Source organism: Podarcis raffonei, chromosome 7 (assembly GCF_027172205.1).
Source record: "Podarcis raffonei isolate rPodRaf1 chromosome 7, rPodRaf1.pri, whole genome shotgun sequence".
Lineage (NCBI taxonomy): Eukaryota > Metazoa > Chordata > Lepidosauria > Squamata > Lacertidae > Podarcis > Podarcis raffonei.
This window is the reverse complement of record NC_070608.1, coordinates 81,731,110-81,748,635: the sequence shown is the minus strand read 5'-3', so window position 1 is coordinate 81,748,635 and position 17,526 is coordinate 81,731,110. Positions and strand designations below refer to the sequence as shown.

The following is a 17,526-nucleotide window of genomic DNA, read 5'->3' as shown; positions in this document are numbered from 1 at the left end:
CTTGCGAGGCGTTCGTCTTGCGGGTCACCACTGTATTTGCCTGATGGCACACAGCTCATGATTTTTTCTCCCCAGCAAACCATGAATGGTAAACCAAAAGCAGACCTTATCTTCCTGATTTTTAGTTTTCTTGGCGGGAGGGGAATGTGAGGACTGCTTCAGGCGCAACCCTAAAACCATGGTTTATTTACCTGGTTTATTACCATGGTTTTTAAGCTGAGTTCACAGACTACTTTACCAAATTATAGTTTTTGGCCAGCATTGCTTCTGAATGCAGCCAGTTGGCTGAGGTAATTTCTGAATTCAGAATAAAAGCAATGAAGAGTCTTGTAGTTCCTTAAAGACTTAAATTTTTTTAAAGCATAAGCTTTTGTCCGCTTATTCAGAAGTTTGTGCCATAATAAATTTGCTACAATACTCTTTAATTTGCTGCAGCCAAAATAATTAATATCCCTCTGGAAGCTGAATCAAGAATGTTGTTCCAAATCCAATCTTTCAGAGGAGTCTTAAGCATTAGTCTGTATCCATTTCTTTTAAAGCTTAAAAAATAATAATGGGAGGCTTTCAGAATGGAGAAGCTAATGGAATGGGTTTAGCTGAGTGCCCAAAGGGGAATTGCATTCATTCAAATCGGTGTCCATTAATTTTGCAAGAACAATCAAGTGTTTGCCAGAATCTTTTCAGCAAAATTAATTGACTCCCCCTGCTTTCATAATTATGACAAGCCATGTAAGCTGTTTCTTTGCATTGATCAGGTGGACGTTGGTCTCTTCAAAGACCAGTTTGGGTTCAAGAAGATCATTTTCCCTTTGTGTATTTCCTGTTCTCATAGAGTCTGACTTCTATAGGTGGACTACAGTCATCCAATGACGTGTTGTTGTTGTTTTTAAGCACTCTTCACACGATCAGGCCTTCTCCTCTTATCACTTCATATGTTCCAGGGTTGACGGTTGCCATTCAAAACTAGTTCCAGGCCTTATATCTCTTCCCCAAGCCTGGGTGGTCTATACATTGTCTGTGTTGGGTCCAAAGAACTACTGTGGCTCTAAGGTGGCCCTCAAGAGAGCGTCTCATCAGTACAGGGGATGGCTCGCTCTCAGTAAATGAGTACAACTGCTTGCTTTGTTAAACTGCAGCCGCTTTTTTCAGGGCTGACCTGACTCCTTTCAGATCCCTTCCTTTATGGAGACCTCTGCTGAGTCTGTTAGACTGTTGTCGGACTAACAAATATGTTGCTCAGACACAAGGGATTCTGTGAAGTATTTGTAGAAGCATATGATGGATTTGCCATTTGGTTGATAAGTTATTTTTGCTAAAACTATTGACTTTGGGCACAAAAGAGCCATGAATATTTTGGAATTCGCTGGAAAATTCTAAAGCTCTTGGATGAATATCTGAGGGTGCCGGCGGCATGTGCTAGACAAATAAGCTATCGCCAAGATACACAGCGCTGACTGCGTGTTTGAAGGGTAGAGTTACGTAAGTGATCAAAGCTGACAAGGAGGAAAGATCAAAGTCTTGTCTGAATGCCCCTTCTCTCTCTGAATGCTTTCATTTCAGTGCCGTGTTGAATGCAGATTAACGTAGCATTTCATAAGATTCTGCAAAGTGTATTTTTATTGTAAATCGATACAGCTGAGAAGTACAGAAGTGACCGGCAGCACTTTGAGAGCAGCCCCAGAATGTGCGGGATACTTTTTCATTTCTGTATGCGATGAACCATTGATCTGTGGACCTGTCTAATTCTGCACTGTGCGACTGGCAGGACCTTTGGATGTGGGCTTTCCTAGTCCCAGTGCCAGAGAGACACCTAACAGAAGATTCTGGGAACACATGAAGTATGTGTCCTGCCCAGTCTATCCAGACTGAGGACACCCCTTTGAGCAATGCCATTTTGGTTGTCATTTCTCTCCTGGAGTCCACAAGGGTCCTGGGGCTTGAGAATTACTAGCTAGTAACAGAGAGAGGGAAGGATGCGGATGGCACTGTGGGTTAAACCACAGAGCCTAGGGCTTGCTGATCAGAAGGTCAGCGGTTCGAATCCCTGCGACGGGGTGAGCTCCCGTTGCTCAGTCCCTGCTCCTGCCAACCTAGCAGTTCGAAAGCACGTCAAAGTGCAAGTAGATAAATAGGCGGGAAGGTAAACGGCATTTCCATATGCTGCTCTGGTTTGCCAAAAGCAGCTTAGTCCTGCTGGCCACATGACCCGGAAGCTGTACGCCGACTCTCTCGGCCAATAAAGCAAGATGAGCGCTGCAACCCCTGAGTCGGCCACAACTGGACCTAATGGTCAGGGGTCCCTTTACCTTTACCTTAACAGAGAGAGAATCCAGAATGTTCTCTCTGTGTGTTTTATTGCAGTATGTTTTGTTTCGTTTTAACATGGGGGACCATATTTCAAATGCAATCTTCAGCCCCATGCCTCCACTCGGTTTCTGAAATACAGTGGTGCCTCGCAAGACGAAAAGAATCCGTTCCGCGATTCTCTTCGTCTAGCGGTTTTTTCGTCTTGCGAAGCAACCCTATTAGCGGCTAAGCGGATTAGCGCTATTAGCAGTTTAGCGGCTTAGCTGCTAAAAGGCTATTAGCGGCTTAGCGGCTTAGAAAAGGGGGGGGAGTGGGGGGAAAACGCAAGACTTGCAAGACGTTTTCGTCTTGCGAAGCAAGCCCATAGGGAAAATCGTCTTGCGAAGCAACTCAAAAAAGGGAAACCCTCTCGTCTAGCGGGTTTTCCGTCTTGCGAGGCATTCGTCTTGCGGGGCACCACTGTACAGGCAACTCCCAAGTTTACGTGGAGATTTTGTTCTACACCTCCGGGCTTGTAACCAAAATCGTGTATATTGGGAGCACCCTGGAGAGTCCTCCTGGCTCGCAAGGAGAGCCTCTCCAGAGCCCAGGGAGAATGTCCCAATATACGTGATTTCAGTTACAAGCCCGGAGGTGCAGCTGGGAATCTGCCCTGCTGTTGCTTGTGGGGAGGGTGTCACAGGGGTGTCCTTGTTTGCAGGGTTTGGTGGGCTCCTGAGGCAGAATGCCCTGGTATTTATTAATAATAATAATTTATTATTTTTCCCCAGCCACTCTGGGCGGCTCCCAACAGAATATTTAAAACACAATCAAACATAAAAAAAACTTCCCTAAACAGAGCTGCCTTCAGATGTCTTCTAAAAGTCAGAGAGTTGTTTATTTCCTTGACATCTGATGGGAGGGTGTTCCACAGGGCGGGCGCCACTACCGATAAGGCCCTCTTGCCTGGTTCCCTGTAACCTCACTGAGTGAGATGCTGGGAATTGTCAGCTGGTGATGGAAGATGCAAGTCATGAGGTGGGCTGAGGCCCCAGCCAAGAATCATGGAGTCCACCCTTGTATTTAAAAATGTATTGCATCATTTTTTAAGAATTGCATTAGAAGAAAAAACAAATTGCATGTGTAGGCTGGCCACGTTCTGGCAGCGACGAGCATCTCATTCATGCCTGCCGTCAGCTTTCAGCATTTGTGATGGTGAATTTTTGTTCTCTGATACTTGCTAGGTACTATGCCCAGCGCTGTGGAATCCCCCAGGGCTGCACCTTGTCAACCCTGCTATGCAACCTCTGCTATGGAGACATGGAGGACAAGTTGCTGCGTGGTGTGCAGAGAGATGGGTATGGTAATATTCCGCTACTTGCTATATAATAGTTGTTCCCCCCTGTGTTCTCAAAAAAGGTTCATAGATATTGTGCATCAGTTGTTCAAGCTTCTACCAGGGAAGACCAACAAGGATGGAAAGGGCATGACGAAGCAAGTGGGTAAAGAGTTGAAATGTGGAAACAGTCTGTGCCAGGGTTTTGAGTATAAACTAGCAAGCAAGACAGGGAACTGGAAGTGTTTGGGAATCTGGTGTAGATTTCCTTGGACCAGCAGTCCACAAAGATTGTGACCTGTAGTGACTTGGTGTCAGGCTTTGGGGAATCCTATCCCTTCCTATGCTTTTGAATTATGGTGCTGGAGGAGACTCTTGAGAGTCCCATGGACTGCAAGAAGATCAAACCTATCCATTCTTAAGGAAATCAGCCCTGAGTGCTCACTGGAAGGACAGATCCTGAAGCTGAGACTCCAATACTTTGGCCACCTCATGAGAAGAGAAGACTCCCTGGAAAAGACCCTGATGTTGGGAAAGATGGAGGGCACAAGGAGAAGGGGACGACAGAGGACGAGATGGTTGGATAGTGTTCTCGAAGCTACCAGCATGAGTTTGACCAAACTGCAGGAGGCAGTAGAAGATAGGAGTACCTGGCGTGCTCTGGTCCATGGGGTCACGAAGAGTCGGACACGACTAAACGACTAAACAACAACAACATCTCTCCCACAGTGGCAGAAGAGATCTTACCAATTAGTTTATTCAGTAATCACAGCGAAAGACAAAGGTCTCTCTCTAGAAAATGGCGTTGCTCTGAGTAAAGCCCAACGCCCTCTGTCTCCCTTATCCTACGGTATCCCAGCGCCAGCTGATCTGAGCTTTCTGCCGCTGAGCTTTCTGTTCTACCCTCAATGCCCGCCTAGTCCGGGGGGGGGGTCAGGAATGCTCTCCAGAAACACTTGTCAGCTGTCTCACCCCTGGTGCTTCTTCCTGCTGTTCCTCTCCCAATATTTCCCAGCTTTCCCCCTCTGCAGCCTCTGAACTATGTCCTTCTGCCAACCACTATTCTAAATCTATACTGTCCTCCTGTTCTCAGGAAGGTTAAGGAGAAGGGGGCGGGAACCATTCCTCCTCAGTCCAGCCCCTGACACTTGGTTGCTCAGTGGTGTAAGTTTTTCACCCATTACAGGAAACGTGAACTCATTTTACGTCAAACATGAGCACCACCAAGTCCTCAGTAAACTGCCGGGTGGGACTACAGTCGTACCTGGAACTCAAACCTTTTGGCTCCCGAACGCCGCAAACCCGGAAGTGATTGTTCCAGTTTGCGAACGTTCTTTTGGAACCCGAACGTCGGACGGGGCTTCTGGTTGGTTGCAGGAGCTTCCTGCAGCCAATCAGAAGGCGCAATTTGGTTTTCGAACGTTTTGGAAGCCGAACTGACTTCCGGAACGGGCTCCGTTCAACTTTCAAGGTACAACTGTACCACGATTTCTCCTCGTGTTAAAAAAAAAAAAGTATGCTCTTACTCTGTATTTTATGATTTGGAATTTATATTTAAGCGTTTTTAGTTGCATTTTGGTAATGTATGTGGTGCTTCACAAACTGCTTTGATGCTATTGCCAAGAAGCAGTGTACACATCATTCATTATCAGTAATCATTATCTCCATCCATCCTCAGATTAACTTTATGGGAGAGGAATCCAGTGTGTGTGTGTTGAGGCAAGCATCACCTGCATTGTCCTGCTTTAAGCGCTCATAAAAATATAAAATGTTCTTCTAGGTGCATGTTCTGTGCCCAATGGCTAATTAATAAGCAGATCTGCTTATACAGTACAAAGAACCATAGAATTGTAGGGTCATCTAGTCCAACCCCTTGCAGTGCAGGTGGCCACCCAACCTTTGCTTAAAAACTTCTGTTGAAATGAGATTCCTCTTGTGGGAGCCTGTTCCACTGCCGAACAGCTCTTAAATAAATTAGAATGCCAAAAACTCATTTCCCCAAATGGATTCCATAATAATATTGGTAATAAAAGCAACATTCCTACTTAAAGCAACGTAAATTTTTATTTCGGCGACGCCTGTTTTAACATGTTTTTTAAATTCACATTTCAGGGTGCTGATGCGATTGACAGATGACTTTTTGCTTGCCACGCCTCATTTGACAGAAGCAAAGGCATTTTTAAGGTATGGTCTAAAGTATGGAAGTTTGATAAATTGAGTCTCCTTCTTTGCACAAAGGAACGGCAAGAAATCTGCCCTTGTTCTGCTGTTTCTCTTTCATATTCTTAGTGATGAGTTGATCTTGTATGTATATGCTCCTGTTCCACAAAGGTGCAAATAAAGCAGTGAATGTGGTGTTCATTTCTCCATTTCCAGAGAACCTTGGCTTTGTGTGTGTGATTTTAGGCTTGTGAAGACTTGCATGAAGAAGTATGTTCATCATGCCTGTTGACATCTCAGCTGCCTCCCCAGAATGGGTCTTGCCCTGAGTAACTCCTTCCTTCTCCCCTTGCCTATGAACTGGCATCATTTATAAAGCATAGGGAAATAGGTCCAGAAGTTCTAATATTTTGGCATACAGCCCTGCTTAAAACGAGCAATTGTAATGAGGCTTGCAAGAAGGCAGTCTTAATAATCCACTTAAAATTATTTACAGCTTATTTTTGCTGTTAAAAAACCCCAGCCATGTTCTGTCATAGAACAAAAGCAAGGCTGCGGGAGACAGTGTAAAATGCAACTGTGTAAATAACATTTCTAACCACACATTTTCATTAATTTAGGACTCTGGCCATGGGCGTTCCAGAATATGGCTTTGTTATAAACCCAGGAAAGACAGTAGTGAATTTTCCAGTTGATAAAGATATCCCGGGATGTTCAGCATTCAAACAATTACCAGCTCGCACTGTAATCCCATGGTGTGGATTGTTAATTGATACACAGACCCTTGAAGTTTATTGTGATTACTCCAGGTAAATGAGAAGAATATTTACTACCATGTTAGGACAGCATACTGTAATCAGTGTAGACTAATCCATTACTGTTGATTAAATTATTTTAGTTGATTAGCCAGTGGGGGCTAACTTCACTTAGACCGGTGGACACAAGTCGTGGAGATCAGTGGGGTGGGTGGGGCTGTAATGAAAGAATTGGGATCCATTCGTGTGACCTTCCAACAAGTTTCCAGCCTTGTATTATTTTTTACCCTGAATTGCACCGCCCCGCCCTGAATGACAAACTTACCAGGCCCAGTTGGTTGGGCTGGAAGTATTGGGTACTGGCTAGAAGTATTGCTTCTTCAGTTGGCAAGCATGCATTGTTTGTGGTTAAACTTCCCTTTTGATTATACCAGTTGGGTTGCTGATTTGTGGTTTCATTTTTTAATGAGCATTAGATATTTCCTCCCCAAATGTGCATTTGTAAAGCAGATGACTTTTTGTGTTCTTACTCCAAGCCAGCAGCAGTATTTTAAACAAAGATAAGATGCTGTAATGTCATTAAAATTCTGCTGCTTTTTTTGTTTCGTTTTTTTGGCACGCCGAAGGACCTGTGATTGTGGAGTTTTGAAGGCTTGACAGAATAGAAGGCGTCCATGATTCTCTGCATGTTGCATAACAGAAATGCATGTCTCTTGAGACTGTATAGGTAAAGGACCCCTAACCATTAGGTCCAGTCGTGGCCGACTCTGGGGTTGCAGCGCTCATCTCGCTTTATTGGCCGAGGGAGCCGGCGTACAGCTTCCGGGTCATGTGGCCAGCATGACTAAGCCGCTTCTGGCGAACCAGAGCAGTGCACAGAAACGCCGTTTACCTTCCCGCCAGAGCGGTACCTATTTAGCTACTTGCACTTTGACGTGCTTTTGAACTGCTAGGTTGGCAGGAGCAGGGACCGAGCAACAGGAGCTCACCCCGTTACGGGGATTCGAACTGCCGACCTTCTGATCGGCAAGTCCTGGGCTCTGTGGTTTAACCCACAGCGCCACCCGCGTCCCTGAGACTGTATAGCAGTCAACAAAAAGAGAAATTAAGCAGGCCGACTTCAGACCATCCCTGTAGTAGGAGAAATCTAACCTGGTTGCATCAGAAAGCTACATAACTCCTGCCTCTTCTTCCCTTTATCACCCCTGCATCTCCTTGCTCCCAAATTGCAGATACGCCTGCACATCTATCAGGTCAAGCCTCTCTTTCAACTCGAGCAACAAAGCCGGTGTCAGCATGAGAAATAAACTGCTAGTAGTCCTGCAGCTGAAATGCCACAGTTTATTTTTAGATTTACAGGTAAGATAGTTGTGACGCATGGGAGAAGCCTTTCAGACCAAATATTTCCAAATGTGCAGCGTACTCTGAGCCTTCCGACACTGGTGCAATTCCTGTTCCTTTAGCTTATGCGTGAAATACTGCAATCCATTTAATTTTTATGCATATTTTTAAAATTAAACCATAAACGGTGACTTTTTTTTTTTAATCATCCCCTCACCCCAATTATTTCTCCTCTCTAAATTTAGATCAATAGCCTCAGGACTGTCTGTATTAATATCTTCAAGATCCTTCTGCTGCAAGCCTACAGGTACGTGTGATAGTTTTCAAAGCTTCATACTATGCAATGCCACTAGAAGGCGCTGTGAGTCAAGAAAACGCAATGTTTCACCTGCCATTGTTGCCTTTTGTTGTGCTGTGACTTGTCATTTTAAAGGTCCCCATGCACTGGGGTTTCTAAACCGCTTTTATATATCTCCCCACCACCACAATGTTAAAAACACCCAGAACTTTTGACTCTGTTTTAATGTTTCGGCCTCAGATGACTCTTCTATAGATCTAGGAAATGCAAAACATCTGTTTTTCACGTAGTGTTATAATTTCAGTGCCGATGCAGTTCCAAGTTCCTCCAAACAATCCACTTGCCTTTAGCTCTTATCTTTAAAATCACAGTATATCCTAATTATTGATGATGATGTCCAGTGATTAAAACTACAGTGGTACCTCGGTTTTCAAACACCTTAGTTCACGAACAACCTGGAACCCAAATGCTGCAAATGCTGGGTGTTCCGGTTTTTGAACTTTTTTCCAGAAGCCAAACATGCTCCGTTTTGAGTCCTGAGCTTCTGTTTTTACTGTTGCGCAGCTAGTTTGCGTCCCCCCATTGTAATTCAAGCCTTCTTTTTCCGTGTTTCCTATTGCGCTGCTAATTTGCAGGGGCGGCATTTAATTAAAGCCTTCCATTTCCGATCGCAGTGTTCTGAGCTTATATTTGGTGCTTTTGTTTTTGCTATTTATTTTGCGTTTTTTCGTTTCGGAGGCTTTTTCGGTTAATTTGCTTTTATGACTGTGTGGAACCCAGTTCAGCTACTGATTGAAAGATTGATTGATTGTGTGACTGCAGAAATGGATGAAAGCCCCCCATTCAAACAATGACTATCATCAGTGAAGGTAAGAATTTATTTATTTTTATTTTTATCATCTACAGTACTGTTTTATTTATTTTATAGTACAGCACATTGTTTATTGCTTTCATTTTGTGGATCAATGGTCTTGTTAGATAGTAAAATTCATGTTAAATTGCTGTTCTAGGGGTTGTTTTTAAAAGTCTGGAACGGATTAATCCGTTTTGCATTACTCTCTATGGGGAAGCACGCCTTGATTTTGGAACGGACTTCCGGAACGGATTAGGTTTGAGAACCAAGGTACCACTGTAATACAGAAGATCAGCATCTGATATAAATTCACTTGAACTGAAACAAAAGGGAAGGGAGTGTAGCTGCACTTGCTCAACATTCGTGCCTTTGTTTCCTGATGCCTCTGCCTCTTCAGCATGTAATTCATTAACATTAAAAAAAAATAATTCTGGAACATTATGTCTAGCTGAACTCTGCCACGACTTTGACCTGTTCTCTTTCAGCCTTGTCCTTGTGCATTAGACTTCCTGTCTTCACTTTCTGAAGTTCTGATTATCTTTTAATGGCTTTGTAAGCATCTTTCCTCTTGCAAGGGTTTCCCCTGCCCCTGGCAAACACATTCTTATCGCACAGAACATACACTTTGGTCAAGGCCAAATGGGAATGGCTTGGGTGTCCCTGGAAACCACCCGGGTTAGGTTTTTAATCTCGGCGCCATTTTGCTCTTCCGTGCAACAGCTGTCAAGGACTGGGACAGAGATACCAAGCTGCCTGCACACTATAAATCAAAGCACGTGGTTTTCCCCAAAGAATCCTGGGTGCTGTTAAGGGTGCTGAGAATTGCAGCTCTGTGGGGGGTAAAGTACTACAGTTCCCAGGATTCTTGCGGGGGGGAGTTGTGCTTTAAATTTATGGTGTGTACACAGCCCCCCAGACCATGGGGAGGACTCTTGAAAAGAAACAAATATGTATAAGACTGAACAAGGTGTCACTGTATTTTTCCTCAAACATCTGCCTGGTTTCATTCTTTACAGAGCCTGCTTACGAAACGCAGGCTCCTTTTACTGCTGAATTCGGTGGAATTTAATTCTTCACAGAGCTGAGATTCTGTGCATATTTAAGTGGGTTTTAAACCACTGAAAGCTGCTTCTTTTTTAATTCCAGGTTTCATGCGTGTGCCCTCCTGCTTCCTTTTAACCAACAAGTTAGAAATAATCCCAGTTTCTTCCTGGCGATAATCTCTGACACTGCCTCATGTTGCTTCTCTCTACTAAAAGCCAAAAATGCAGGTAGGTGAAATAAATGTACTAAAACCGCAGCCCTTGGGGAACAGTTACTTACTGGAGTCGTTCTTCTGACTTAACGTTTCTTGCTTAGGACCAAACTGGACATGACATTAAGCATCTCACTGAACGTTGCATCCTTCTCTCTCTCTTTTTTAAACCCCTCTCTAAATAGCCACAGGGGGCCGAATGCAATAGGAGAAAATTGGGAACGCTGTGGATAGTAGGAGAGGATATATTGATTAAATATTATCCTTCCTCAGGCTAGTGAGTTAGTGGCAGAGCACATTACCTGTATATCACAGGCAGCTAGTTGGTGGATTCGTTAGAATCTCTTGTTAAGCATTTTAGTCTTTTCTTGTCCAGATTGGATTTTGCTGGTAAATTCCCCTTTAATTGCCTCTTAAAAACAATAATGACACAATAGTCTTCTTTTAAGAATAAGAAGTTTACTTACCTTCAGTTCACGGTTGGATCCCTGAAGGCAGGCTTTAGCTTGTAGCTACAGAAGAAAGTGTGAGTTCATTCCACGTGGGGAATGAGCCCATGTGCTGCTGGCTGAGACCCAGCAGACAGCAAAAGAGCATCAAGAGTCAAGAGAGAGAAGGGAAGATGGCTGCATGACTGCCCCTTTCATAGGGTCTGCCAGGGTCACGCCCATCTACCTGGTCACACGCAGGAGGAGGATGCTCCAGACCAGGCGAGACAGGAAGTCCTCTAGGCAAACAGGAAATGTTACACTTGACTGCAACAGTGATGTTGCATCCCACAAGAAGTGTGACATTGAAGGCGGACCAGTTGAACGCTTTCATCCTGTTTTCACAAGCTGCTGTTTTGGTTGGGCTGCAGGGAGGAGCCTCATTTGCTGCCCCACTTCCTTTGCGCAACCTGTGTCCTCCAGATACAGTTGGACTGCAAGTCCCATGAACCCCAGCCATTGTGGCCAATGGCCAGGGTCAATGCGGGCGACAGTCCCCACAGTATCTGGGTGGCACCAGGACAGATATGACATGCTTTTTCCTCACACACACATTTTAATTGCCTGGTGCCTCTTTTACTCAGTCCTTTTAACCGACGATGGTAGCAATTGAATCTAGGGAATTATAGCTGCAATTAAGTCTTCCTCAAATTCAAGTTACTTTTTGAGGGTGGTAGAGCGGGCAAGGAGATGTTGAAGAGGAGAAGGGATCTGTGTGTGAGACAGATTAGTTTTCTTAAGGTGTGAGGCTGAGAAAGATGGAATCTACCCTTGGGGAGTAGATGGGCACTGAGCGGATGGCAGTGATCAGGTAGACATTGACATTGTTCACCAGAGGCAGGTATCAGTTTTGAAGATTAAAATAGAAGGTTGACAGAATAATTTGTGTGTGTGCTTGGTTTGGTTTTCTTTTTCCTTCACTCTTTTTTATTCTTTTTTTCTTACTCTTTTTATTGTGTGTTTTTAAGATATTAAATCTGCTTGTTTTTGTTGTATTATATGTTGAAAACTTAATAAAATTGATTATTAAAAAAAGAATATAAAATCTCTTCACTAAACAAGCTTAAGTCAATCTTTCTTGCTTTATGCCTAGATATACCTTTTTCTCCTGCTGGTGGTTCAGCGCCGCTTACATACAAAGATGTGCAATGGCTCTGCTATCGTGCCTTCAGTGTGAAATTAGGAAATCACAGAGTTATTTACAAATGTCTTCTTGTACCACTCCAACAATGTAAGTACCTCTCCGCTTCATGCCAAGACATGCAAATGCTGTTCATGTCTCTTAATTTTCCTTTCCAACTAAAAACTGTTAAGTTTATTCTTGAAGTGACTCTTTAATTTAGTTTCTGTTATCATTATTCTTGACAATGCGGGGCTGGGAGTAGGGAATAACTACGGATGCTTTTGAGAAATTAGGATATCGATGGGTAGGAAAATGCTGGAACGGGTGACTCTCAACTTAGGCGGGCGTTATGTTCCGGGGATAGCGCATAAATTGTGTATAGTCAAAACACATTGGGTTCAACGGCGAGTGGGACTGCCAAAGTCTTTCCTCACCCCCAGCCCCCCGAAAGCCCGTCCCCTTTAAAAAAAATTTTTAAATGTGAAGCTGAATGCACTAAGTTGCGAGTTTTCTGAAGAAGCCTAATGTCTTCTAAGTCATTTGAAATATTTATAGACACAATTATAGTGCCTTAAAGATATGTGGATTTTATGATGTCAAGCTGATACTGCTCTGATTGGGGCATCTTATCTGTATAGTCACTGGCATAGTTCTTGCAATAAAAGCTAATCTGTTATACATATTTGAGATTCTCGAGGGCATTGAACTACTTTTAAAGAGCCTTGTTGCAGATTTGAGCCATATAATTCCTTTTTAGGGACGCAGGTGGCGCTGTGGGTAAAAGCCTCAGCACCTAGGGCTTGCCGAGCGAAAGGTCGGCGGTTCGAATCCCTGCGGCGGGGTGCGCTCCCGTTGTTCGGTCCCAGCGCCTGCCAACCTAGCAGTTCGAAAGCACTCCCGGGTCCAAGTAGATAAATAGGGACCGCTTACTGGCGGGAAGGTAAACGGCGTTTCCGTGTGCTGCGCTGGCTCGCCAGATGCAGCTTTGTCACGCTGGCCACGTGACCTGGAAGTGTCTGCGGACAGCGCTGGCCCCCGGCCTCTTGAGTGAGATGGGCGCACAACCCTAGAGTCTGTCAAGACTGGCCCGTACAGGCAGGGGTACCTTTAATTCCTTTTTATATATATTAGGGATGGACAAGTTTATGGTCAAACTATGAAACTTTCTCCCCCAGGAGGCAGTGATGGTCTCCAAGTTGGTTGGCTTTAAAAGGGGATTAGACAAATTCATGGGGGAGGAGATGGGTACTAGACGTTATGACTATTGCTCTATTGCTTGAAGCAGCTAGGAAGCCTGCTCCCCATCACGTGCAGTTTCAAAATGTCCTTGGGAGTGCAGGGATGGGGTGGGCCATTGTTCCATGCAGCCCAGAGTCATTGCATTGGCAAAAAATGGCCGCCCTCATTTTAAAAGACAGCCTGCGGACCACCCAATAACCCTGTTCGGAATGATTTGTCTATGGGAGCAGTGATTTTAGCATTCATCTTTTCAGGTGAAATACAGTTGCTCCGGCAAATTCCAGAAGCTTCTGTACAGCTCCTGAAGGAAGTGACAGAACCATCACTATATGAAGATTTCAGAGCCATTCTGGATTGATAGATGCAGTCCTATTGTAGGTAAACTGATTTATTTTTCCTTTAAAAAAAAGAAAAATAAATAAATAGCTAAGTCAACATCCTGTATCTCAGAGCAGGAAAAATGTAGTAATTTGGTGCCTGAAAGTACACTTAGTGCCATAAGTACAAGAGCTCAAAGTGACGTTTTCAAAGTATTTTATCAGCAAAGTAAGTAATGGGATATGCTCCATTTTTAGTTGTATTTTTTACTGTGTAAAAAATTCACCTAACCTGGAATTGTCAGGGGGAAATATATTTGTCTGTAATCCAACAGTGGTGAGATGCCTATTCTGGTATCTTGCCTAAAAAGTGATCTATGGCTGCAAGTTTCTGTGTTCCGTTCACTAAGCCTTGTAAACTGCTTTTAAAAATGTGACTTGTTTTAAAAACTCGGTAGCACATTATTTTACAATTGTGGCTGCCAGAACAATGTGGTTTTCCTTAAACCTTGCTGAGTAATCCTCAAATTATTTGCATGTTCTAGACTATTATTGTATTGCACATGGCCTTTCAGCCAAAACAGTTGTTGTATCTTTCTTGGTAATAGCCCATTTACTTGGTAAGTCCCAGATCTCCAATTTAGAAAATACAACTTGTGACTTAATGGACTGTGTCTTCTAAATTCCAGTTATGAGATATATATATATATATGTCGTAAGGGTAGTGCCTGAAATGATCCTTACTGTGGAATTACCATGTTCTGTCCACTTATGTTTTGGAGGGTGTCCACTTATGTCGTCATCATTTTGTAATCAGCCCCTAGCAGTTTTCCCCTTTCTAAATCTCATGCACCGAATGGCCTTAGGCAAAGCACTGTCTTTCAGTTTCAGCCCCCACACCTGCAATATGGGGATAAGAATGTGGACCTGCCTTATATGGTTGGCATAGTAAGACTTACAAGATAATTATGTGTTATGTATTATGAACATTCTTGAGTGCTATATATAAAGATGCATTTATTTAGAAAATGGTTTTACGTAGAAATCCTTACATTCTTACTGATTGAATACCCTAAATTTGAGGACACATGTGTGGGGTTTTTTAATGGTCAGGATAGGATGGGGAAAACAAGGGTGACCAGATCGCTGAAACAAAAGTTAAGATCGGGTGCTACTGGTGATACCAGGGATACCGGTGCTGGTATCTGGATGTATTGTTCGTAGCAGTTTCTTTTTCAACACAATTCTCCAAAGTTGATAAATGGCTCCTAAAGGGATCATCAAGCATGGTACATTTTCAAGCATCTCAGAGATGACGACAGCCCAGGGAGGATACTTTTTTGACTCTTTTGCAGGAAAATGTACCTTTGGGAGAAACAAATGTATTGCATGAAACCCACATTAAACAGCACAATCTTCTATGCATTTACGCGGAAGTAAATCCCATCAGGTTAAATGGGGATTGCTCCCACGTAAGTGAGGACAGGAATTACAGCTTGTTAATACTTCAAAGTGGGAGCTAAGCAAAGGTTGGCAATATTCCAAAAGGGAAAGGGAAGACTCCTGAGTTGCATGCAGTGTAGGGCTAAGACTATGGCTTCATCAGCACAAGGATGTCGCCTCACATGATGGGATGTACTCCCTCTCTCCTTCCCTTGTGCACCCCGACCAAATTTTGGGGTGCCATGGGAGGAGGAGAGGGGAAGAAAGTCCCATTGTGCCAGTGGCAATCCTCTGCATGTTGTGTCTGGGCCTGGTCAGTGTCTGCATGGTTGACAAGCTAGGAACCACATGGAGGTGGCCTTGAGTTCCATAAGTAAATACAAAAATTGCAACTGATGCCCTGTTGTGATAGGTTGTTGTTGGCATCCATCTGTCTTGGGAGACAGAGGAAGAGTTTGCAGGTAGAGCCAAACCATTAAAGAGGAATTCTGTGCTTAAGCAGAGCATCTTTATCAATTCAGGAGTTCATAGCAGCAAGATTGGAGAGCTGAATCCCCCCCCCCATGAATGCAAATTAGGGAAAGACAAGTAATGACATGTAGAAAAGTAACTTACGTAATTTGGGTTCCATGTATTGTAGCTTGCAGGTGGCTCAAGAAGTACATAGAACACAAAAATTAGGAACATTATCCCTGGGGAGAAAAATTGCCACGTTGCCTTCCAATAGCGTTTTAGTGGTCTTCCTGTCATCTCTTCCACATCTGCACTGAATCTGTTAATGAAATGGATATATTTAAGGAGGGATCTGTGGACAATTCATTTGCATGCAACCTTATTAAAAATGAAGCCAGTTAAACTTCTGTTTCTCCTCTGACTGCATGCCTGCTCATCACTTGATGAAAGCAGGAACAAGTAGAGCAGCTACCGTATTTTTCACCCTATAGGACGCACCGGCCCATAGGACGCACCTAGTTTTCAGGGGGGGGGAAATCAAGGAAAAAAATATGATTCCCCCCCGCAGCTCTGGGAGCAGTGGACAGGCTGCACGCAGCCTGTGCGCTACTCCAAGACCTTCTCCCTGCTTTTGCAGGAGGTGGCGAAATTCCCCCACCTCCCGCAAAAGCCCACAGGAGCCCCGCGTGACTCCTGTGGGCTTTTTGACCAGGAGGGAGAAGGGACTGAAACGGCCAGTCAGTCCCTTCTCCCTCCTCGGGGAAAAGCCCCCAAGAGCGGCGCGCTCTTTAAAGGGTGCGTGGCTCCTGCGGGCTTTTCTAGGAGGTGGGGGAATCCCTCCCCTCGTAGAAAAGTCAGCAGAAGCCGTGGAGTCCCTTTAAAGAGCGCGGGGCTTTTGCGGGCTTTTGCAGGAGGTGGGGGAATTCCCCCATCTCCCGCAAAAGCCCAAAGGAGGGTTGGAGAGTAGTGGGAAGGCGTCGCGCGCCTTCCCGCTGCCCCCAATCCTCTGGGGCTGGCGATGGGGGAAGCGCTGCTTTCCCCCACCGCCAGCCTCAAAGAGCAGACTCTCCTGGCTTCAGCGGAAGCAACGCGAAGCCTCCGGAGCGCAGGCTTCGGAGGCTTCGCGTTGCTATCGCTGAAGCCAAGGAGCCTGCATTCGCCCCATAGGACGCACACACATTTCCCCTTCATTTTTGGAGGGGGAAAAGTGCGTCTTATAGGGCGAAAAATACGGTACATAAGCATCACTCAAAAGAGGGAAACACAAACAAAAGAGGATTCAGGCTGGCGTAAAACATTTATGTACTAATTTAGAAATGATTTCTGTGACTGAAATAGAAATGTATTACATGTCTCCATAGTGGGGAAGACTGACCAGCTAGCCTGTTCTGTCTCCTTTCCAGGTGTTAACTTTGAAGCCTCTGCTCTCCCTGCCTAGAGTTCTTAATCTTTTAAACCAGAGGGATTTTCAAATCAAGGAAAAATAAACACAACAGATAGGAGACCTTTATCCTATTGCATATTGTGGGATTTAAGTCATCAAATTAAGGCTGCAAACCTTATCTGGGCGTAAAGGTAAAGGGCTACTGCACAGTTAAGTCCAGTCAAAGGTCACTATGGGGTGGCAGCGCTCATCTCATTTTCAGACTGGGGGAGCTGGTGTTTGTCCACAGACAGCTTTCCAGGTCATGTGGCCAGCATGACTTAACTGCTTCTAGTGCTAGGTTGCCAGGAGCTGGGACAGAGCAACGGGAGCTCACCCCGTTGCACGGATTTGAACCACCGACCTTCTGATTGGCAAGCCCAAAAGGTTCAGTGGTTTAGACCACAGCACCACTTAGCTGGGACCTTAGTCCCACAGAATACAATGGAATTTATTTCGGAGCAGGGGGGATATGGGATTATACTTCAAATTCAGCAAAAAAAAAATCAGGCTTGGCTCAGAAAGCTATTAGCAGCTGGGAATCGAGTCTCCAAGAGCTGAGCTGTTAATGAGGAAGTCCTCAGTTCAGATCTTATTTCTGCAGTGAATTCGCTAGGTGGGCCTACTGCACAGGGTTGTCTGAGACATTCTAGAGGAAGGACATTGAAATGTTATTTGAATGTTATCACTGTTAATAAGGAGTAATACTGATGTTACAATACAGCAACCAGCACCTAAGGGCTTATCCAGATACAT

General features: G+C 44.4%; 2 protein-coding genes across 11 annotated transcripts in view; one reads left to right on the top strand and one right to left on the bottom strand.

The window, feature by feature from the left end:
- The window catches only part of TERT (telomerase reverse transcriptase), a 36,987-nt gene that overhangs the window by 15,080 nt on the left and 4,381 nt on the right, over positions 1-17,526 (top strand). For 2 of the 7 annotated variants that reach the window (XM_053397208.1, XM_053397202.1), the window contains exons 9-17: positions 3,531-3,644; positions 5,735-5,806; positions 6,403-6,591; positions 7,770-7,896; positions 8,124-8,185; positions 10,176-10,300; positions 11,866-12,003; positions 13,389-13,512; positions 14,807-14,923. In XM_053397208.1, coding sequence (XP_053253183.1) covers positions 3,531-3,644; positions 5,735-5,806; positions 6,403-6,591; positions 7,770-7,896; positions 8,124-8,185; positions 10,176-10,300; positions 11,866-12,003; positions 13,389-13,492 — 931 coding nt within the window. In that variant the 3' untranslated portion in view covers positions 13,493-13,512; positions 14,807-14,923. Of the gene's footprint in view, positions 1-3,530; positions 3,645-5,734; positions 5,807-6,402; positions 6,592-7,769; positions 7,897-8,123; positions 8,186-10,175; positions 10,301-11,865; positions 12,643-13,388; positions 13,513-14,806; positions 14,924-17,526 lie in introns of those variants that run through there. The other 5 variants (XM_053397206.1, XM_053397204.1, XM_053397203.1 and 2 more) reach the window with 4 other exon arrangements.
- The window catches only part of LOC128417950 (sodium-dependent neutral amino acid transporter B(0)AT3-like), a 41,275-nt gene continuing 38,197 nt past the window's right edge, over positions 14,449-17,526 (bottom strand). For 2 of the 4 annotated variants that reach the window (XM_053397209.1, XM_053397210.1), the window contains one exon: positions 14,449-14,646. In XM_053397209.1, the coding sequence (XP_053253184.1) occupies positions 14,610-14,646 (37 nt within the window). In that variant the 3' untranslated portion in view covers positions 14,449-14,609. Of the gene's footprint in view, positions 14,817-15,509; positions 15,667-17,526 lie in introns of all 4 variants that reach the window. The other 2 variants (XM_053397211.1, XM_053397213.1) reach the window with 2 other exon arrangements.